This window comes from Vidua macroura, chromosome 2 (assembly GCF_024509145.1).
Source record: "Vidua macroura isolate BioBank_ID:100142 chromosome 2, ASM2450914v1, whole genome shotgun sequence".
Lineage (NCBI taxonomy): Eukaryota > Metazoa > Chordata > Aves > Passeriformes > Viduidae > Vidua > Vidua macroura.
Window position 1 is genome coordinate 29544112 of NC_071572.1, and position 24202 is coordinate 29568313.

The following is a 24202-nucleotide window of genomic DNA, read 5'->3' on the forward strand; positions in this document are numbered from 1 at the left end:
CCAGCAAACCACTGCAAATTAAGATTTTTCTCTTGTTTGCTGTTACTTTATTTTGGGTCAGTTTTCTTAGGCCTGTAGGAAGAGTTGGGTTTTGGTTTGGTTTCTTGGGTTTTTTTGGTATTTGCCCTTTCCTTTGGTAAGTTAAGTGACTTTCCTGACAATTTTGATCAGCTCATGTTGAAGAGGCTTGTGTATACATACTTATTTTGTTGCTTTTAAATGATGAAGCAAAGGTAAGATTTTTTTTTTTTCCCTGTTGGGGTAGGCTGTGTACTTTTGAGATCCTTAAAAGTGATCCTTTATAAACATACCAGTTTGGGGGGGTTTGAGCCTGGCTGGACACCAGGTACCCACCAAAGCCACTCCCCTCTGGAACTGGACAGGGAAGAGGAGAGAAAATATAACAAAAGATTCCTGATTTAAGGTCAAGGAGAGCTTATTCACTGATTACTGTCATGAGAAAATTAGACTCAACTTGGGGAGATAATTGAATTTATTACCAATCAAAATCAGAGCAGAATAATGAGAAGTAAAATAAATCTTAAAAACACCTTCCTGCCACTCCTCCCTCCTTCCTCTGCTCTACCTCCTCCTCTACTGCAGCGCAGGGAGACGAGGAGTGAGATGGTTGGTTCAGCGCGCGTTGTTTCTGATGCTGCTCAGAGAGAAGAGTCCTTCCCCTGCTCCAGCATGGCATCCCTCCCACAGGAGATAGTCTTCCACAGACTTCCACAATGTGAGTCCTTCCCACAGGCTGCAGTTCTTCACTAACCACTCCAGCGTGGGTCCCTTTACCACAGGGTGCAGTCCTTCAGGAACGGACTGCTCCAGTGCGAGTTCCCCATGGAGTCACAAGTCCTGCCAGCAAACCTGCTCTACTGTGGGCTCCTCTCTCTATGGGTCCACAGGTCCTACCAGAAGCCTGCTCCTGTGTGGGCTTCCCAAGAGGTCACAGCCTCTTTTGGACATCCACCTGTTGTGACATGAGGGTCCTTCCTAGGCTGCAGGTGGTATCTGCTCCCTGTGGTCCTCCATGAGCTGCAGGGGCACAGCTGCCTTACCGTGGTCTTCAGTACAAGCTGCAGGGGAACCTCTGCTCCAGAGCCTGGAGCACTTCTTCCCCTCCTGCACTGACCTTGGTGTCTGTAGGGTTGTTTCTGTCACTCGTCTCTTCTCTGGCCACAACTGCTTCTACAAAATAACTTCTTTTTTTCTTTTTTAATATGTTGTTAGACACTCATTGTCTTGTCCTTGGCCAGTGGTGGGTCTGCCTTGGAGCCAGCTGGCATTGGCTCAATCAGACAAAGGGAAAGCTGTTGGCTGCTTCTCAGAGAAGCCACCACTATATCACCCCTGCTACCAAAACCTTGCCATGCAAACCCAATAAACTTCTGTAAACTTCCATTTCTTGTAATTTTCTTTCTTCTGAATTTACTCATTGCAGCACCATCACAGAGGTCAGTACCATTCTCATCTTCTGAGAACAAGTTGATTATTGAGCAGATAATGCAGCAACAAAATAGGAGTAGTGCTGTTTATGACCTGGCTTGCTCATTACTTCAGGTTCTGTGTAGTGCCATTACATTCTTGCTGCTGGGAACCTCTGTGGGTGCTGCCAGTGCCAATCTGGTTATGGGTGTTGTAGGATACTTTTGGGCAAATGATCCTTTATAGCTTGGTACTTTGGCATTTGACAACCCAAGACTTGCCAGTGCTGTTATTGCTACAATCTTGAAGAGCTTGATCATGAATCTTGTAATTGTGTACTGGAACCTGAACTTCAAGAATCGAATGATTGTGAATGGAGGTCAGACTGCTTTTAGAAATGAAAGAATATACAGCTTATTTTAAAGGGAAGTATTGAAAAACTTCTGGTTTAATTTACAAAGAGAAATTAATTCAAATTTTTAATTATTTTAAATCTCAGCACCAAGAAACTATTTTTTGAGATGTGCTACACAGTAAGAACCAGTCTTCCATTCTGTCAAATATCTAATAAATAGGAGGTCTCAGAGAGGAAAAATGAAGTAAGCTGAAGTATTTAAAATTTCTTTTCCTTTTTGGAAAAAGGCAAATTTTTGTGACAAAAAAATTACTTTTTGAAACAAAACCTGTGGCAAATTAGGGTGCCATGTTTTTGCACATTAACAAGGATATTTTTATTGGACCAGACCTCTTGTGGTACAAAAAGCATTCCAGCATCCAATTTCAAAATCTTTCATCTTTTCCTCAGGGGCTGGGGGATGTTGACAGAACTTGGACAATTTTGGAAATGGCAACCAGCTAAAGCATTTCTTGGAGCATCAGCTGCTGTCTGGAATTGGTGGGCTTGGCAGCTCTTGAAAAAGTTGGTGCAGGGTGCAGTGTGTTTGCTTCCAGAGAGCCCAAGATACCCTTCATAACAGCAGGCATGTTATTTTGGCAAAAATTTTAACTTTGTTTTTCCATGTGATTTCTATGTGGCTTTAGTACAGAAGGATATTCTCTAATTTTTAAATTGTTATGCAGCAAGGTTTTCTTTTGTTGAACTGGTTTCAGTGGAATTTGCATTATACTTTAGAACAAAGTAGGACAGCCCTTAAAATTTTAGCTCTTTCAGCAATTTTTTTTTTTTTCAAGTATCTGCCTAAAAAGGTAACTGAGTGTCTATCTCCTCTAGGCCTTGTTATACCTACTTTCTTATTCTATTTTAATTTATGGGCCTCTCAGGAGCTGAAGGGGAAATCCTGAAAACCCTAATTCAGAGTGGAACTGTGTTTTCCCGCTGTCACTAAAACTGGACTTTCTTCATCAAAAATGCTTTAAAATGTCTATACTGCAGAGTGTACTGGGGAGTCCATCTGGAAACAAAAATATTTGTATGTGGCTTTGGCAAGTTTGCCAGTCGCTGCTGAAGATCCAGTTTCCTTGAAAAAGCAAGAAATGTTGTCCTCAGTCAATACATGACTTTCCCCATCAGATGGTGCTCGAGGACAGATTTACCGGGCAGCTCATTCTCCAGCAGACAAACTGATACAATATGATGTCTCCTCTGCAGGCTCAAAAAAAGTGCTCATGGGTTTTTCCTTTGCAGGAAAGAAAAAAAAAAAAAAAAAAAAAAAAAAAGGCAAAGGTAAACCGCTGACCCAAACCGAGTAAGAGTGGAATGATAAGGACTAACTGGAACAACACCTGTGCCACCTGCTGCTGTATTTGCTACTGAAAAGGAGAGTACCCAGAAATCAGTTCCCAGACATAGCAAGGGTCTGATTCAGCAGTAGTGGAAAAGAGCCTGAAAAGGGTGGGAAGAGCAGAAGTGAAGAAGGCAGAGGGTACTCACAAAGACACAGTCCCAGAAGATTTGCAGTTCTACTTCACAGTGTGACCATGCTGGAGATGTGCCTTGATGCTTGTATTCTGTGGATTTCAAGCGCTTTGGAAAGGTACAAACATGCTATCATGTTTTGAAGCACTAAGAGCTTAAGACCGTATTTCATAAAAATGACCTTCAATTTGATGTGCTTGTAGTATGGGGCACCACTTCAAGCACAAATAATGTGAGCGTGCCCTGCATTAATGGGCAACCAGCATAACAGTAAGGTTCCTGAAACCTGCATTCATTATTTAAAATTGTGCCATAAAAAATAACAACTGTTTGGAAAAAAAAATGAAAGGCAGCTCTCCCCAGATAGAAGCCAAGTGCTTGGTCATTACCAGCACACAAACAAGAAAACTCCACGGAGAGTAAACTAAATGTTGATGTGCAACGTTTCACATTTATTGATTTGGTCAGTTTTCAGATTGGCCTGATATAAAACAGCTAATTTATACATTCTGATCTGTAAGAAGGATGTTGTGTCAAAACTGAAATCAAAACTCAAGGCTTTTTTCTTATTCAAACATGATCCAAATAATGCAGTGACATAGCATTCCCTGACAATTTTACAGATTAAAGTACTTTCCTGTTGAAAGACAAATTTAAATTTGTTTTTAAAACTTTCTGGCTTTGCTTGAACCCAAGTTTATTTCCAAACAGGCGATGACCATTAGAGGACAGCTAAGTATTGATTTCACAATAATCATTTGTTGAGAAAAGCCATGAACACTTGACTGAGGATTTTAGGGTTCACAGAGCCATTCCTCTGCAGCTTAGACTTTGCATTTGCCACACAGCAGAATTTTCCATAGCTTGAACAGAGGGAAAAGACTAAAGGACCTACGGAAAGAGTTTGGGAAGGTTTGATATTTCAAATACATACATGAAATAAGTATTTTGGAAATGCTGTTAGAAGGAAAGTCTTACCATCCCCATTTATCAACCCCCACCCATGAACATTTGAAAGAAATCTACTTTGTGGTTTTAAAGGAAACTCTGATTTTTAATAGTTCTTTCAAAACAAGCTTAAATAAAAAAATTAATCTTATTGCCCACAGATTTAGAAATGTGCTAATGAAAGAGAAAAGTTATGATTTCACAGTGTACATTCTTCAATGAAAGTTATCAATTTTGTAACAAGTAGAAAGAAAATTATTTCTGCATTGTATTGAAATGTATATCTGTGCTAAAGCAAGCTCAGTACTTAGATTAAGTGGGACAGAAAGTGCAAATTCCTGAGAGCTACAGTTACGTATCATTTATTTTAATGCTTCCCATATGCCCTCAAATGGCAGCCATCGATTCTAAGATCAAGAAGTCCATGTTATTAAGGTGCACAGTGACTTCAGCTGATTCCAGGGCCCCACTGTGCTACTTTTCTGTAAAAACAAATTAGATGGAACATTTTTGTTCCTTGGAGTGCATAGCTCAGACAAAGAAAAGATTACCTTTCCCCTCTTACAGATGAGGAAACAAAAAGTAAAACAAATTAACCAGGGTCACAAGCATGAGCTTTCTTGAGTCTTAGTGGTCCCTGACTCAAACAGGAGACTGCTCGCTTTGTCTACGTGCAGTGCTCTACAACTATTCTACTGCTGTGTTTGCATTACATTGCAACCAAGTAACTAAGGTGCAAAAAAGCAATTTTGATTCAAAACATGATTTATCCACTTGAAGTGTTCTGGTTTCAGGCCTTCTGGTATCCTGCTAAGTGCTCTCAGTTCTTGCTGACATAAGTGAAAGCCAAGGTAATTCAGTTTTTCTTTGGTGATCCTTAGTACCTTTCAAAGGTAACATATTGCCAAAAATTCAAAAAGTAAAAATTCAAGCTATTCAGGTCTTTGTTGCAAGTTCTTTTTATAAGCCTTATTTGCAATTCTCCTACAGCTTGTTTCTTCTCTTCTTCCTCTTCTTCTGCATCAGAGGTCTTTGAGCAAACTAGGCTTCAGGAATATATTTATTCTTCTTTAGAAGTCTATATGACAGGTGCATTGTGCAATTTTCAGTGGCATTCATGTTGAAGCTCTGGTTAAAACAAGTATTATTGATTATAAATAAAATCTGAAATTATACACAAGTTTGGGGGTATTTTTTAAGAATCTATTCATCACTCGACTTTCAACAATGACTTCAATGGAAAATTGGGTATTGAACCTTCGTGACTTGGTTCCATGAGAGATGATGCAATAAGGCACATTTCCATACTATTTTAAAAGTGGAAATAATGTAATTAAATTAAAGCATTGCCATAAGTTATTTGTAAAAGATATATATATATATATATTTTGTATCTCTAATTTTGCAATTGCTGCAGTATTCCTTTCACTTAGTTAATGGAGTTGACTTAACTCAAATGGAAGTGGTTAGACCCAGATTGAGGCTTGTTTTGTTATTTTAATGGATCCCATAGTCTGATCAGATCATTTAGAATCCTAATTCAATATGTCCATGGTTTATTATCAATAGTCCTCCTTTGGCTATGTTCAGTACAGCTGGTTCTCAGGCTTATTTCTCTGCCTGTCCCCTTGCGATGCCTGCCTAACTAACCGTGGTGGTGGCATAGGTCTTGCTGACCCATGCTCTGCAGTCAAATCTTCCCTGCTCAAAGTGCCAAATCTTGGTCTCGTCAGCAGTGGCTGCCTGAACCCAATGGATGGCTGAGGCAAGGTGCTTGGGTCCTGCTGCTCTCCCCGTCCGTCCTGGTTCCCGTCAACTTCGTTCTTCCACTCCACCCTAAACTCAGGTAGCGGCCTCTGTTGTCTCAGTCTCTGGTCTCTCAAGATTTTCCCTGCTCTGGGCCTTAGATTGAGCACTGTGGTAGCAGCATCCAACTCAGAGTCACTGCTGTCACCCACTGTTAATTGAAAACAAAAGTATAGTTTTAGGTGTAGAATATAACTGTTTCAGGAATATTTGAGTAGCAGCACACTGAGCCCTTGCAGCCATAGAATAAAGTTTCCCCATATTTTTCTATATTCAGTGCTTTTTGATTAGACCCAGTAACAGCCTCTTAACTCTGCCAAAATAGGGGATAAATTTGACTTAAAAACATCCCTACCCTCAAAAGTGTGATTTTTAGAAAGGCCTCACACAGCTGCTCCTTGATTGCCAAGTGCTCCCTTGATTGAAGTGACATTTCCCCAGTTCTGGGAAATTTCCAGTTCTCTGGTCAGGAAAAAACTGCCTCTCTCTGAACTTAGGGTTTAGTCCCTGCTTACATCCAAGCAGGATACCAAAATTAGATTTCTCAGCCCCATATCTTATGAAATCTAAACTGAGAGGCGTTTCCAGAGCACAACATGTACAGGGGCTATAGAAACTTGACTTTGGAAAAGGAGCATTAACACTCTTACCAGGCAAAGGATCTCTCAAGGTCAATGTACAGATGGGTGGAAATATCCCATCCTTAATAAGGGCAAATGTAACATGAAACAGAATCAACAGGGCAAATCTTATAGGCTGCAAGTGCTGCAGACTCTTCCTCCCACTCACAGCAGGGTAGAATATGCTCTAGGGAAAGGTGGCATAATTGTTTAGGGAATGCCCTTAAATGATCATTGCTAGGTGAACCAAGCTGGAGATTGTCTGGATGTGCACATGTGCATATATTTTTCCCCAGCAGACTTCTTTAAAAAGAATTAACATCTTCATCTAAACTTGCACACTTGAGTCATTTGGTAATAATTTTAACAATAGTTTATTAATGCCTCAGGTCTGTTCTTAGAATTAAATCAGATATGATGTTTTAAATATATCAAAATAAACAACTGTGCAACTGTGCAATGTCATAAGAACAAATTAGATTAGTAATCATGTTATTTCTTTTAAAAAGGTGAGGAAGGGGTCAACAAAATATATCACCATGTAATTGTCCATTCACCCAGATAATTATATATCAAGGGAGGTCTTCATCAGACTGTGTTTTCAGGCTTTTTCCCTTCTAAGTATGTCAAATAATATATTTTTTGACAATTGAATAATCTGGAGGCATATTTTCTCTTTAATTCTAGGTGACAGTAGGTGACCTCTGCAGACTAACTACAGAATAAAAGGCATCCTACACTCAGGACAGCAAAGATATCATTATTAAGAGACAAGAACACAGTTATTTATTGTTAAATTTATTGTTAAATTAATTTGGAATAGTGGAAAACAAATTGGGGGTGGAGATCAGGAAATTTTAGCAACTCTGCACAAATTTCTTCTTCCCAGCAAAAGATCCTTATGACAGCTTGTCATGAAAGAAAATGCTCCTGAGTATGATATAAGCATGGTAATGAAACCAGGAACAATCAAAAGTAATATATAGAATTGGGCAAAGTTTTCACATCAAATATTTGTGCTCCAACAGATTTTTAGGGGTTTTTTTTGTTTTGTTTTGGTTTGGGTTTTTTTTGTTAGAACTCAAGAACTACAATATAAAATATTTGTGAGTTTAGGCAGGGGGAAAAAGTTAACAATTTGGTTGTAAACCACAGCATTTTCAGTTCTTCATGAGAACAATAAACTAGATCTAATGTCCTCATTACCCTCTCTAGTTTGGTTCTGAGAGCAGTGTCCTCTAGCCTGACCCCAGAGAGAAAAGAACCAAATAGGCTCATAATCCAGGAAGGATATCTGGATTATGGAATAAAGATGAGGAGAATGAGCCATGGCAGTGTTCCTGGTGCAGAAGTGCAGCAGGCAGCTGCTTGCTGACATGAGGAGGTGTGCTGGGCAGACTATGCCAGTATGGGATAGGAAGTGAGAAAGCCCCACAAAGCTCTGCTGTCCAGGGCATTTCTCTATGTTCACATTTTTGCTTTAGGACACACTGCTTTAAATGCTCTAATTTGCTTATTTCTCTACATCATCCATGGAAAAACCTTCCTTCTATGTAAGCAAAACAACTGCAGCACAGTAAGAGAAAAGCAGAAAAATTCCATTACCTCTGGAAGATGTTTTATTTCTAACTCGTAGTTTCTCCGGGAGTTTGGTGTTTTTAGGAAGTGAAAGGAATCTTTTTGTATTTGCTGCAGCCTGCATGAAAAGAAAACCAAAACATTTTAAGTCACTGCAGCCTAGTGTACCTGCATAATGCATATTAAGATACACAGCCTGCGGCTTGAACAGGTTTCTGTTGCTAAAGGGCTGGAGAGTAGTTTTGAATTAGGTAATATGTGATCTTTTACTACACACTCAGTGCTGATTGCTGGCTGAAATCTATGCTAACTAAGGTAAAGACTGAATAATCTCAAGCAGTTTAATCAAATGAAAGCCTAGTGATACGCCCTCTGAGATCAGAGTTAATAAATGTATGGTCTCTAACCTCAACCTTGCCTGCACAGACTTTCCAAAGGAAGGCAAATTCCACAAGCATGGCACTTCATGCAGCTTAAAACTTGTTTAAAACTTTTTATTAGTCAGCTGCAAAAATCTGGGTGAGACTGAAGCTTGAGCTCAAGAACTAATCTGCATTCTGATTCTGCAAGCGCTTTACACATATAAATGACTTTATACAGTTGACTAGTCACACTGAAGTTGATGAGGAAGTTAGGCATCAGCATGATCATTTACCAGTTCAGGGCATAATATCCTTGTTTTCCCAAGACTAAGATTTAAAGGCTCTGGGAACAGACCACACTTCATACTTCTAGAACATGAGAGGTACTTTCCAGGACAAGTTGCTTTTTATTAAATTCAAAAGTTTCTCAAGGACATCCTTTCTTACATTTGCTACAAAGATTTTTAAAATCTTTGCATTCTACCAGCTCTCTTCTGCTAATACCATTACTTGTGGCAGACCTAAAGGGAACCTGAAAGGAAATTTATTTTCCCTTAGAGATTCTTCCTCTTTGGATTTTTATTCTTTTCCTCTTTCTCCTCTTCGCTCTGTGAAAGATTTATCCAAGGATAATTATTCTTAAAATTATAGCCGGTGTGTTTTAAAAGGTTATCAGACATCCTTTTTCTTTCCCTGCCCCAAAAGTCCTGCTCAGTCCCCTCACTATTCCACATAGTAAATCATTTAATTGTATGAAAAAGATAACATATGTAACTGTGGTTGAGAAGAAAAGAAAATCATTCAGGAACAGTCTTATTGTCATAATTAACACCATAGTAGCATAATGGTGTGAGTATCATAAATTAACACCATAATGATCATCTATGAGACATTATCATCCTTTTGGAGACATTATTCCAGCCTTAACTACTGAAGGACAACTGTGTCAATGAAGACAGCAGTCACTAAGTATTCCTGTAACATGAAAATACACAGAATGGCTAATTTCCTTGATACCTGATATAACCCAAAAGATCAGTATCCCTGCCTAATTAGTGTGTTCCATTCCAATATGGTTGGAAGTTTACAACTGCAGGATTGCCTCAGAGAGCCAAATATTATCTTGCCACAGCAATCCTTGTAAGTGGAACCAGTTTTCCTAACCAGTGTCAAAATCTGAAGGCCTGACTAAAGAACATACAATATTTTTCAAGTGAAGAGCTTGCTCTGACTGATGTGGTCAAAAGTCCTCTCCTATATTTTGGAGCTTATTGTAAGTAGTTTTTCTATCTTAAAGTATTTTTTAACCTTTAATCATCCACACTTCATCAAAACACTGATAGAGAATACTGATCATACCTACATTGTGTACAGAGCCTGCTTCTCTGAGGTAAAATTATGGCAGCAGATCCCATTCCCATATCACATTCTACATGACTGAAGCTTTGCTGAGGGTGTCAATACAAATTAAGGGGCTCATGTGTGCAACTCAAGGTGTAAATGTGATATTACATGTGCAGTTGTCTTCCAAATTCAGGATTTTTTCCTGCATGTCAGAAGATTGTTTTTGCTGCATGACAGTTAGCTACAAACAGCTGCTTTCAATAACAATTAAAATTTTAAAAAACCAAACAAACAGACAAAAAAAACCACAAAAAACCATCACAAAATGCAAGTACCGGTCTTTCCCTTGACAGGCTGTTTGTTTTCCTCAGGCTCTCCCGAAGGCTGTGCCGGCGACGGATCAGAATTTCTTTGGCCTGCTTCTCACTTGCATCTGCAGCCAGGCTATGTCGGTTGTAGGACATTGTCTGAAATGGAAAAGTTGTGATCACAGCCTGGAAAGCATGATGTCAAATGTGTTGGACTATATGAACAGGGAAAAACAGGCTTTTTGCTTTAATAAGCATCATAAATCCTTGTGAACAAGATCGTATTGCAGATGATTAAGAACAAGAACAATAATTATGACGGGAATGTTTTTATTCATCTGCTTCACAATCACCTGGGTTTTTTTTATTGGTTTTGGTCATTTTTTTTAACCTGCTGATATTTATAATGAAAAGCAAAATGGAAGAAGCTGGCTTGATACCGTGTTTACCCCCACACTGTCGTAGCTTCGTCAGTATGTCAGTAGAGGACACATATTTGAATGTGATGAGTCCCCTAGAGGGAAGTCATTTTAACCTCCAGCAAGCTGAAGCTTGCTCAATTTTTGAATGTTTTCCAAGGGCTCAGGCATTCAAACTTCTTAGCCACAGGAGGACAAAGTGAAATGTCCTTTTGCTTTTATTTCACTATTTTTCCAGTTCATCATCTCTGCTCTTAATACAAACAGCTTTATAACTGGAGGCAAATAGGAAATCTAATCCCATATCATGAAGTGACCAATATACTGACACAAGTAGACAATGTTGGGTTGAATTGGCATCTATGATCCTACTTTAATACTGTGGTTGCATCAGAGGTAATAAGACAAAAACATTAAGCCTTATCAATAGTATAAGATCAAGTAAGTATTTACACAAAGGAATGTGAATATGCTACTGTACATATGACAGGATACGGATTCAAGGCAACAGAGGTAAATAAGAGCATTATTTGTTATTATATGATAGAGCAGATGTACTAGCTCAAAGATGTGTTAAGAAGATAATCAGTATATTACAAGAGTAGTGGGATATTTATGTAGGCAAAAGTTCATCCTTACTCGGTGTCGTATTTGGTAGAGATTCTTTGTTAATATTTCTCGCATGTTTTCCATTTCAGTGGGAGAAAGGGGCTTTATCTTTCCTTCATGATAGTCACTGTGGAAGAATGAAAAAAAGGAAAATAGGGGAGAGGGAGAGATAGAGAATATTTTTAATTTTATGGTCAGGAATGACATTTGAATTATTTCCTTTGTTAGAGGTGGAAACAACATTTCAAAACAACCAAGTAATAGGTGAAAATTTAACATGTAGAAATGAAATCTTGATTTCATTTGAATCTGTGGTAAGACACAAAATGTGATAAAAATTACAATAATTTGTCCCCCGTATTTAGGTACTATTCAAAATGCCCCTCAGGCTTCCCTTGTAGCTATTCTCAGCAGGCAGGCAGGCAGGCACGTGTTCAAGTCTACCTCCGCTCTACACGGCAGATGGATGTTCCAGTGAGCAGCTGTCCCAGTAAAATGACACACGCCGGAAGAACACAGCACTTCACCTGAAGCTACAGGCAAAAGGCTCTTGTTTCACATCCTCTTACTGCTCTGGTGACATTAGGACACAAAGTATCCTAAGTGAAAGTGATTATCCTGCCTACAGCCCTGGCTGTGAAATAAATTATGTGACCCAGCTGAGATGCTTGGCCGTGCTGGCATCACTTGCTTACCTGAGAGACACCGATGATGGCACCTTGCTTATCATTCCACTCTCTGCCATCTCAATGGCATGCTTGATCTCTAGCTTCTTGTATAAAGAAACAATGCTGGATTTGGGCTGGTTCTCACGGATTAGAAGTCTTCGCAGGTATTTATTGTCGAACTTTTTAAACCTGTACATGAGGCAAACCAGCCCAACAAGTTAATTTCTACTGTGCATAGTTAAGGAAAGCCAATATATTGCAGTTAATGAAATTTTAAAGGACTTTATTGTCTGGGAATGTGTCTGTTCTTGTTAACAACCTAATGCTGAGTAACCTAAGAAAGGGTCAATTTCAACTTTACTTCAGATAGATAGTCTTAATAGGTTAAATAGGTTAAAATGTTAATGGGCAGTCTCCCTAGAAGCAACTTTAAACTTTTAGGTATTCTGTTATTAAAAAATATTATTTTTAATTCTCTGTTTTCATCAAGACAAAGAGAACATTAAATATTTACTGTAATAACAAATAAAAGGCCAAAATTTGCATCAACTGCTTTTTCTTTGAAATTTTAGCCTGCTTTTGTAAAACTTTAGAAGTTGTTCCTTTCTCTAAAGCAACTGCACCCTCTTGGATGCTTAGTGAAAAAATATTTATTACAGCTGGTGTTGATTTTTTTTGTCAAAAATATTTTGCCCTCCAGACATTCTGAAATTATTCTTGAATTTGGGTGTGAAGTTCATGAAGAGGTGGGACTCTCCTTTACTCTGCAATCTTTTCATTTAAGATCTCACATAGACTGGAGGAGAACCAGGCTAAGAAAAGTTGTACCCATGTCACACATCTGTCAGGAAAGTGTCCTCACTGTGTCACCCCCAAGTCATTTGGAGAGGGCTCTCCTCAGCCATTCCTGCTGGTGCTATTCTCTCTTTATATAAAACACTTAAATTCTTCTTGGAGCAGAGACTAGAGGTGGTGAGCAGTGCCCATGCTTTGGGTCTAAAGAATTTGAATGTAAAAGGAATTAGATCCAACCTAATGATAATGATGGTTCAGCAGATAAAGTAAAAATATGAATTATTCAGGTACTGCCAGGGGTAATCTTCTTAACTGATACTAAGTCTTAAGGAATACCATCAAGAGCTGTGGAGCTGCCTGCCATTAGAATCTCTCATGTGTCTCATGCCAGCTGCTGCCTTGATCTTTCTAGAGGAAATCCACCAGCTTTTGTATGTTTACCATCAAATAGGAAACTAACCCATCACTTAACTGCCCTGAGAAATACAGCTTGCAGGAGGACAGCTGGGTGGGGAAAAAGGCTCAGCAGACATACAAGAAATGCTCTGCAACAGTCAGAATCATGCACCCTCAGAAGGTACCATCCTTCACCCTGGGATCAGAGGGCTGCCTTTCTTCCCAGCTGGAGATTCTGTTCTACTTGCTTGTGGTTTAGTAAAAGACATTGTTTTGCTACTTTCCCTTTGAAACCCACATGTTCTAAAAACAACCATATGCTTTCAAGAATAAATGCTGAAAATGAAACTTGATGCCCAACAGCCTTTGTTTTTTGCTGCAGAGCCATTTCAGCCTCTGCTGTATAACAAAGTTTCAAATGCCATTCTTACTTATCTCTCCAAAAGTTGTGACCCCAGTGTCCACACACATCTTCAATTCCAGTCTTCACGTGGTCAAAGAACTAAAGGAAAACATTGGTTCATTACATAAACTTACAGACATCACTTGCCTTGTCCTTAGACCTTATTAGTTTTCAACTTACTTTAAAACAGAAACATCTAGTCACAACTCAGGACAATGCTTCAGTCCTACCAAAAGCAGTCCAAAGCAAGCTCAAAGACAGAATCTGTTTCTTTCCCCCTGAATCCTCTTTAGCTCACAGCCACAAAGGACAGAAGTCAGTTGCTAATTTCCTCAATGTCAATCTTGTTCAGCTGTTGCCTGAAACTAAAGCTTTTTCCCATATTTTCACTTACTTGAAATTCCCTAACCACTTGCTGCTATGCCTGGAACCTCCCCAGGCCTGACAGTGAGGCAAGTATGACTTTGTGGAGAAGAGAATCTCAGTGGACAGAAGCTCCCTACATCAGCACCAGCCCCTCAGGATGCACAGACAGAACTGAGAGCCAGCAGTAGGTCTTGAGATCCTATTTTAGGAATTTGTATCATCTTAAAGCATCCTGTCCATCTAATATTAGTAACACACTCTTCCTGAGTCTATTATCAATTAGGAAAAACTGAATCAGTTCAGCTAAGGTCTCACTTGATCCCAGAGGCAGCATGCTTGCTTTTAATTCAGGAACCATCATAGGGGTCTCTCAGTCTCAGGGAAAAACCCTGGTAGACATGTCCAAAGGATTAGCTCTAAAAAGACAGACTTTTAGATGCCTGGGTTGGCTTCTTTCCCAAATGTGGCCCTTACTATTCCTCCCTTTTGAAATTTCAAACCACTTGCCTCGGGTATGCTGCAAGGACAAATACGTTCAAGAAGATGCATGGCTAATAATCTGCAACAATTGGAGACACATGCACCAAACATATATCCATAAAAAGGCTGATGATGTAAGAGTTTAGTAAGTTTAAGAGTGCATTTAAGAGAAGTTTGCATTTGTTTAATTGGATTAAATCAAATACAGTATAATGTAATTAAATAAAGCCAAAGGTTTCCTGATGTAGCCGAATTATAAAATAACATGTATCTCATGTGTGAAATAAACTACAGAAAGTTAATTTACTTCTAGATCTAAATAATTAAGAAAGTGAGAGATTCCAAAATAAGGATACGTAACAATAATTTCTGTAATTGCCAAAAGTTAAATATAAGCCTTACAATTATTGTGCTTGTAACAGCTATCAAAAAGAAATCTAGTACACCCTCTCCATAATACTGATGCTGAATGCTTGTCTGTCTGAACATGACTAGGAATTTCATCTATACAAGGGTTTCACCTATGATACTGAAGTTGCAACATACCCTGTTATAAATCTCTTCACTGACAGCAGGCTGCTTTTTATTTGACCTTTTGACATCAAGAAACTCCACAAGTGGGCGAATTGTTATTCCCTGTGAAGAAAAATAGAACACAATAATTATAAAAGTGAATTAATTCTTTTGATTAGCAGGTTTTACACTTAGCTATGAAGTCCTTGTCAGTCCAGACTCCATAAATGCAACAGGAGGAAGAAAGGGGCACCCTAGAACTGAGAGCTCCAAGAGGGTCAACCTAACAGAACCCATCAGAAATACATCACTTATCCCATACATAATTATTTTAAACTTTTTCTTTCCGTTTTGTCATGTGTTAGAAAAACATGAATTTAAAAAAATGATTCCCTGTAATTTCAAAATGAACATGTAAAGTCCTCTTTTCTAGTACTTACGTCCAAAATAGGTATTCAAAGATATGTAAACAGTACTATTATGGATATCTAAGATCATGAAACTATGTTTTTTTGTAAATATGTATCCTTGCCTGGCCATTCTCAGAGAAAGAACAAAAAGTTCTGGCTATCCCCTGAATGATATAATGGTTTTCAACAAGTATTTGTGAAAGAATTAAGATAATTTGTTTACTTGTACAGACACACTGGCACAAGGGAGAGGAATGAATCTCCTGTGGTGTTAAGCTCAGTCCCTACTATCCCAGACACCCAGGTCACATTTCTTTTCATAAATGAATCAAGCTTTATTTTAAAAGTAGTTAGGTTTCTGTGCCCCATTGCTCATAATGGAACACTCATCTTGAACCTTATTGTTCTGATAATTAGAAAGCTGCTTCTTAATTGCATCATGGTCACTGTGTAGCACTTTGTTCTTGTGCCAACATTTGTCTTTTTAGTTTAAACAATGTTCACTCCCTCATATAAACAGTAATTATAGTCCCTCTTCTCCTTCATCTTGCTAAGGCCAAGGCATCCTGGTCTCCTTTCACATGACAGGCTTACCAGTCCCCTGATCACTCCAGAACATGCCACTGTGCTCTAATGGAAATACCTGTCTCAGTGTGTCCTAAGATCAGATTTGCCTTTCTTCTGTCCCCACTCTATCGTTGACTTAAAATCTACCTCATTGCCAACTAGTACACCTGTATCTTTTTTCCCTTCCTATTTTTTTCCAAATCAAAGGTTCCCATTTCACAAGAGAAATTCCAAGTAAGAAAGTCCTTGCAAGAACATTTTTGAGCATTATTGAACATTACTGTTCAGTTTAATTCTGTTCCTTTCATATTGGCCCTCAGTTCTTTCTACAGGATATTCTATCTCACTGTCACCCTGAGAACACTTTTCAAAATCTATCATCAAGAAACATCAGCAACAAAAACTCCTACATCTATGTGCCATGGTCAGTTAACAAGAGTATTAACTTATCCTTGAGGAATTCCTTTAATAATACCCCATCAGCCTGTTATCTGGCCAGGGTGGTTGAACAGTCGAGCAGGTGCCCAGAGAGGCTGGGGTATCTCCATCCATCAATCTATTCAGAACTCAGCTTGACATGGCCCTGAGGAACATCATCCAGCTTGGGGGTTGCCTTGCTTTGAGCACAGGGTTGGACGAGAGACCCTCAGAGATCCTTTCTGACCCAAAGGACAATTAGCTTCTATTTCCATTTAAAGGAGGAACTGTAAGCTCCTTCCTCATTCATCTTATAGTCATCCTAATATCAATCTAACCCTCAGTTTAATGAGTAGTTACACTAGCAATCTCCTTGTAGCCCCCTCCCCAAAGATTTTACAATAGTCCAATTAAATGAGATTACTCTAGAAAATAAATTGCGTTATGAAAGAATGATACCAGGTTTTTCTTTGATAAATCATGTTGCATCTCATAGCACACTCCATTTATCTCCGTATTTTAAATGATTCTGTCCTTCAAAATTAGTTTTCACAGCTAAAGTCAACTGACTGACCTCCACCTTGCCCCTTTGCCCAAGCATAGGGAGCACAGATACTTGCTTCCCACAGCACCTTTTTCCATGTAAACGGCAGAGTAACAAAATTCTATATTTTTTCCCACAGATCTGAAATTTCATTAATAGCCACTCACATCTCTCTCACTGCTCTGGATATTGACCGGTCTGATATGTTTATCTGATGGGCTTGGCCTCCTCTACATTTTGCAGGTTTCAGTCTCTTGCTCACCCTTGACCAGGCCTCCATGGCCTGGTGGTCATCAGAGACAAGTTCTTCATGTCCTAACACACACCTGGTGCTTTTTTAGGGCTGTCCAGCTGGTTTGCAACATCACTTCCTAACACCCCAACTCCAGTTCATCTGCCTGGGCCCTCAGTGTCTTTAGCTCATTGTGCACTATGTCCAACACTGAACTTCTGAGTAAACACACGAATTTAAGCATGCTAGAAAAAGGAATTAGTGCTGAAGCTGTGCCCAGATTATCTTTTATCTCTGCTCCAACCTCACTAGTCTTAAATACTTAGTACTACTTACATGTTAGCATAAGTATTTAATATCTGGCATACTTTTGCTACCTGCCTGTGGCATGCATAGCATTTTTTCTACTATGACTATGGCAAGTACCTTCAGGTATGTTCCTTCCAGTAAGTTAGAACATTTCATTTTCTACCTATTAGAGGTACTTATTTACAACCTGTCTGAGAAAGAATCAGTTCAGGAGAAGAAAGGTACTACCTGAATGAAAACCGTAAAGAATATCACCACGATAACAGCAGTGATGAACAATTTCTTCCTGGGAAACACAGCAGGAGGAAGCAGAAATACAAGTGAAAAACAAATTGCTCCTCGGAGACCTCCATAGGCGATAATAAATTGGTCCTTAAAAGTGAGAGGTATTGTCCGGAACACATTAATGATCTGAGTCAGAACAAAAACACCTGAGGGAAAAAACAGAAATACAGAGAGGAAGGGAAAAAAGGGAACTTCAGAAGTAGCCCATGATGCTAATATTTATTTTAAAACACTTCCATTTGCTTCTAACCTTTTATTTGCTTCTTCAATATATATTATTGAAAAAATGAAACATTACTTAGCAGCTTGAAATACCACAATATTAAATTAAAAAGCCTTGGGAACATAATTTTGAACATACTTAGTGAGCTAAACACATCAAGTCAGCTGGATTTAGGACCTGAAGCAGCTAATAGATCTCCCCAAGACAGCTACCTGCTAGACTACACCTCTAAACCAGCAATAATTCTCCGTGTCAGCATAGACCAAGACTCCTAATTGCTTTTTCATTGCATTCGAGGTGATTTTGTCCCCTCCATCAATCTGTGCTTTGAACCCTGCAAACTCCTGTTTGCTCTATTTTACTCAGACAGGAAGGATGTGGGACTAGGGATGGGGGGACAAGACGCCAGTGCATGCTGGTGTACCTTGGGAAAAAGGTTCCAGGGACGTGGCAGATTGGAGTAAAAGTATAAAGGCACGTGAAGGGAGCAAGCACGGGGGCAAGAGCTGGGTAGCAATCAGGGTGTTTGACTACTTTTCAGCATATTGATTCAACATATTGATTGTGGGGTTGCAGGTGCAGTAGGAAAGTAGTCCAGGTTTTTGCTCTGGAAGGAGACTTGGGAGCTGGATTAGAACATGATGCACCTTTACACATGCAGGGACTGAAGCATTAGAGATGAAGCTAGGGAGAGGAGCAGATTTAAGACCTACCAGCCTGCCCTGCACTTAGCTCTCTCAGTAAAAGGAAAAGAGCTAGTACTGTAAATTCAGGAGGGATCAGTTTCTTACAGGAGTTTTTCTTTACACTTCAATTACAGCATTTCCTGGTTTGATACTATTTATGTCAATGACTGTGAAAATCCCAAAGCTAGTAAACATAAATTAAAAACAAAGGAAAAATCCCACAAACAAACAAACAACCCCCCCCCAACCTTTTTAATTCCTGAATTACTGCTAATTCTTTTTACCACAATTTGCTTATTTGTAAATAAATGTTTACTTAAATACATGTATTGTGATTAACAAGAGGACTGCCTCTCATTTTAGGTGAGCAGGATCAGGGCAAAACTGATTTTAGGTTTAGGGAAAGGTGGAAGCTGACCCTGCGATATAGGGTATGTTACTAATACAAAAACCATTCTACAAACTGATGGGTCTCTGTCTAAGTTCAGGCACTTTCTACTTGACAAGAGATAAAACATTTCACTTGCAAATAATACTAACCCATAGTCTGAGACTTGCTTACCCAGTGCCCTCCAGATTAAACAGAAGAGGAGGGTGAAGCTTACAAAGGCCCAGTTCCACTCATGGTTCTTCCCAACAGTAGACACACCCATGAAGATGAAGATTAAAGTCTCACTGACACTGCTCAGCATCTTCATGAAATATTTTATCGTTGTGTAGGATTTCTGAGAAACATTTTCCTCCACATATTTATTCATGGTCATGGCACAAGCTGTAATCCTGAAAGGCAAATATTACCCCATATTTCATTGGCTTTTTTTTTTTTTTTTAGCCTCTCGTATCTACATAATATTATTCATTTTCCATAGTTCTCTTTAAAATGCAAAGCATAACTTATTTCATAACCAATCTCAAATTTACAGGCTTGGTGAACCTACAATTTGGGCATGATTTTTTTTCTGGAATGGGAAGTTTTCTGAGAAGACATCAGTGTATGGAGAGTTTTTTCACATACTAAATGCACATAATCTGTGCAGGAGTCACTCAAACTCTGTTTTGAAAGGGGCAGAGATGAGGAAAGGCAGGAACAGCCTTGGAAAACAGGAGTTGCTGCATCTCTTGCTGCTAAGGGACATCAGACAGGGTGGAAACTGCATATCCTGGGGCAGGGCAGGACTTCCCTCCTTCCCTACCAGCAGCTGTCCAACCTCAATGGCAGTGACAGTAGCCAGCTCCTCTTTCCAAGCAAAGTAAGCAGCAAGGCTACAGCCAGTTTGTCATCCTTCACCAGTTTAGACCTGCTCTGCCTGCACATAGGGCTGAATAGGAGAAAAACACCACCAGAAATCACATTGGTGCTGCTGCACATTTAAAGTATTTACAAATAAATGAAATGGGCATCTCAGCTGATACATGATAGAAAAGAAAGGGCTTACTGTAAATGCATCTACAAATCTATTTTCTGTGTTAGCAAACAGAGTTTGCTAATCCTTAGGAAAAGCAAAGAATGACATTACTGGTTGTACATCACTTGCTCAGTATGGCTGTCCACAGTACAGGGATGGCTAAGGACCACTCAGCTACGCATTTACAAGTTTAAGGGTAGTTAGCAGAGCTGGCTGGAGGATAACTCCAAGGTGGTGTCTCAGTGTAGTCTGAGCTGACTAATAATTATCAGGGAGGACAACTAAGGCAAGATACATTGTGAAACAGCTGTCATTCCTGGTTCTGCTGTCTAGGGCAACAACATCTGCTCTGATTTCCCAGAGAAAAACATTATCCACATCCATGTATGGGTTCTCAGTCAAACCCATAAAAGTTTGTGCTAAAATGTTCTAGCACACTAAATCTAAACAAAGAAAGAGAGATGTATTTACATTGTCTTTCTGAATACAGCCAACTTGTCTACGGTTATTTATTTCAGGTTTTCAGATATAAGTATTTGCTAACATAGGGGCTATTTCTTCATGCTGAAATCTCTACACTTCTGTTTCTCTCATGGGGAGGAGGGCAAGTTTGCTAGCATCTCTGAAAATTTCTCTTGAAATGTCCCAAGTCTTGTGGAGATTTCACTGCAGAAACTCTTCTGCTAAGCATGTCCTGCCTCTAAGCCAAAATCCCCATCTCTGAACCACTCTGAACCAAACATCCTTGAATGTGAATGTAAATGGAAAGGCAGACTGGGACAGAGCTCAGAAAAACCTCACTGACAATATGAACACACATGCCTGGGTTCTATATTCTAAATAAGGGATTTAAATTTTTTTTGCAAAGCAAGAGGAATCCCAGAAGCAGCAGTAACTTCAAAAGGACTTCCATACAGTGAACTTTCTTTGCATTTTGCAAGAGGAAGTCTGTAGCAGCAGCTCAGGTTGTAGTCACTGGCAGACTCTGAACACATTTCCCTTGATTAATTGGTTTTGTCCAGAAGTTTCATTCTCTTACATGGAGCCACATCTACATCCCCAAAGTGGCTGGGCAACAATGCTTCTGAAGGACAAGTCTGGGAAGGCATGTGGATACTGGGAGAGGACACAGTGTACTCTGTTGACCTCTCCCAAGCAGCAGAGACCCTGAATATACATTGAAGTGAAGAAAACCCAAGGTAGAGGATGTGATATGGGGACAGATGCAGTCTGATGGGGCAGATAATGGCTTACAAATACAGGCATTACAGTGCACCTAACCTGGCCTTCACCCTGCATTTTTATCCTATACTTGGTGATGGAGAAGGATCTAGTCAGCACAAAATAAAATGTCCAATGACATGCAAAGACTAGCTCCAACCCTAAGCAAACTCCATGTCTGAGAAGGAAGAAAGCCTCACTAAGACTATCTCAGACCCCCATCTATATTTAGTACTGATATAATTGTCAGCCCTCTCCTCATTGTCAGCTGATTTCACCGCAGTCCTGAACAGAAAGACCCCATGTGGTCCACAGGTAGCATGCTGCCTGGGAAGCAGAGCTCATCCTGACTACACAGGGTCCACTGTGAAAGATACAGTGTAGATTTCATAAGCATGCAAGCTTTCTCCCTGAAACACTCAGTAGTTAAGGTAGCATTTCTAGTTTGAGCACCTGGTTAAGATAACAGAGGTCCTGAATTTTTTGCCAATATTGACTAACTGATGATGCTTTTCACATCTTTCCTCCTTGTTCTGATCTTACAGTTGCCCAGACTGAGGACTTACAACAGATCCCACATCATGTGCCTGAGCAAGAAAGTGGAAGAGGACACACATGGATTTTGTCCTGACAAGAAGCAGCAGCTTGGTCAGGACATGCGTTCAAGCCCAGAAGCTGTCAAACACTCCCAGGTTCCTCAGTTTGTACACAGTTCTGATGATCAACCACAAAAGTACATGCACAAATCTTCTCAAATCCACTTAACACTTTGACCCGCCAAAAGTCTCATACTCAGTGGCAAATCTGCTCTTCACTGCACTGACACAGCTACAAAGATCTCAGGCCATGCCATGGGTTGTGACAGCTCTCCTGTGTGTACACTGCTTATCTGCACAAGTGTAACAAGTCTGCTGCAGCCCGGCTACTCCAGCCGATGGCACTCAGTGGACATGGCAAGTGCAGGGGCAGCAAATGCAAAAGAGCAAGAAGGCAGTGGGTGGGCTGGAAAACAGCCATTGCTAGGCCCACAGTCATTTCAGAGTCCAAAAGCAGCAGCTCAGTGCCCTGAAGCATTAGGACTGTCAGGTCTGCATCAAAGGCACAACAAAACACACAGTACTATTTATTACCTTCTTAAAATAAATAGTTTTCATTATTATAGTAATATAGGAAAGCCCTGCAGCATGGGGAGCAGGACATGGTTTGTTTTTGGAACCTGAGGTAATGGAGACACTGTAAGTGGATGTCTGATAAGAATCTGTCACCAGATTAATCAGAATCCTTGCAAGCTGTAACTTAAGACACCTACCATGCTTACCCACTAGAATTTAAAGGGACAACACTCTTTATTTTCAATCACATTTTGCATTCATTCAATTAGTGTCAAGCAATTGAGGAGTTGGTTCAATGCTACAAGAAATAGAGCTGCACATGATTTATTACTCTTCAGATAAGAAATATTCCACACCTAATCGCTGCTCACTTGGAATCAGGTATCTCTTTAGAGTATTTATTTACATAAGAAAAAAAATGTTGAAGTCTCCTTCATTTGAAAATTGTGTGGGTATATAGTGTTAAAATTTAATATAAAATCAATGTCTTATGCAAGGTTTTACATACATTATTATAATAAGTTCTTCACAAATTAAATTTTTACTGTCACAATAATCAAAGCCAAAGCTTATATGTGTTTTATTTTACATTTCTTACCCACATACATTAATTCTGGCTTCAAATTCTGTGACCTGAGTAGTTGCCTTGGTCAAGAAGGGGAAGGGAAAAGCACTTCATTGCAATTAACCTGCAACATTCTGTACTTCTGAAGAATAAAAGTCTTACTGTATAAACAGTACAGTTTCTGTCAGGACTGCAATAAACTAGGCCACTGGGTTCAATCCTCAAGTTTCCTTGACCTACTAAATTTACAGTAGTTTCAATGTTTGCTCCTTTCAGCCTGCTAATTCATTGTTGCAAAAGAAAAAAAAAGAAAAAAAAAAAAAAAAAAAAGAAAAAAACCAACAAAACCTATATTAAAAATTCTGCTGCTTCACAGCCTTCATGAGAAATTAGTAAGCAGAAAATGCAGCATGGAAGCAAGTGAGCAAGTGAATAAAGTTCAGATTCGGATTTGTGTGTTTTACATCTGTGATCCTCATGCATGCCCAGCTCTAGTTACAGTAGAAACTCTTTCTTCTCCTTCTGAAGAGGATTTTCTCACTGCAGCTCACAGGGACATGGCTCAGTCCCTTCACTGTTTCAGCCAGGTAACCTGGTGCAGGGGTTATACACGGACATTTCAAGAATCATTTATCCTTAGAATGAGTACACAAACTTATCAGAAGAGGGACAAGTGCCTTTCATTCCCTTCTATTCCTCAGCCAGTGAATTCCTGCTTGCCCAGGAATGAGGCAATCTGTCTAAGTATCTTATTTATTTGGTAACACTGTACGTTCCTGCTCATGTCCTTCCCCTGAAGTATGGTACAGCATGTAACCACAAGGTCTCACTGAGTATCTTTATAAACCTGGTTATGAAAGAAGTGGGAATCAGTAGTTTAACAGACTCGTGTGGATATGGGTGAAAAAGGGGAGACCAGGCAATTATTCCTCAGAGGCTGAACTGTAAATGGCCACAGAAGCAAGCAGTAAATAATCTCGGTTGTAAGGGACATTCCAAGGTCATTTGCTCCAACTACCTGCTCAAAGAGGGCTGACTTTTAAATCAGACCCAAGCAATCCTTACATGAGTCAGTTGCTGCAAAAAGTGACAGGGAACTCTGGTTAACACTGGTGTGTGTTTTTGCACTGCGACACAGAGCAAATTACTTTCTGCAGTTCAAAGGCAAAAGAAATGTGACAAGAACAGGGCAGGTTTACTCCAAGGGGATGCAGAGATTGGCTGTCATCAGCACTGCTGGGAGGGGACAAGCTTTATGGCTTTATGGCTTACAGCAGCTGAGACCCTACATGGCAGCAGAGAGCCC

At 39.6% G+C, this 24202-nt stretch overlaps 1 protein-coding gene across 1 annotated transcript in view; it reads right to left on the reverse strand.

Moving 5' to 3' along the window:
- Window positions 1-3707: 3707 nt before the first annotated feature.
- The window catches only part of SLC9A2 (solute carrier family 9 member A2), a 33944-nt gene continuing 13449 nt past the window's right edge, over window positions 3708-24202 (reverse strand). The window contains exons 4-12 of the mRNA XM_053971305.1: window positions 19155-19372; window positions 17627-17829; window positions 14953-15042; window positions 13589-13659; window positions 11994-12155; window positions 11329-11425; window positions 10298-10429; window positions 8284-8374; window positions 3708-6209 (exon numbers count right to left, since the gene is read on the reverse strand). Of these exons, the coding sequence (XP_053827280.1) occupies window positions 5839-6209; window positions 8284-8374; window positions 10298-10429; window positions 11329-11425; window positions 11994-12155; window positions 13589-13659; window positions 14953-15042; window positions 17627-17829; window positions 19155-19372 (1435 nt within the window). The 3' untranslated portion in view covers window positions 3708-5838. The remainder of the gene's footprint in view (window positions 6210-8283; window positions 8375-10297; window positions 10430-11328; window positions 11426-11993; window positions 12156-13588; window positions 13660-14952; window positions 15043-17626; window positions 17830-19154; window positions 19373-24202) is intronic.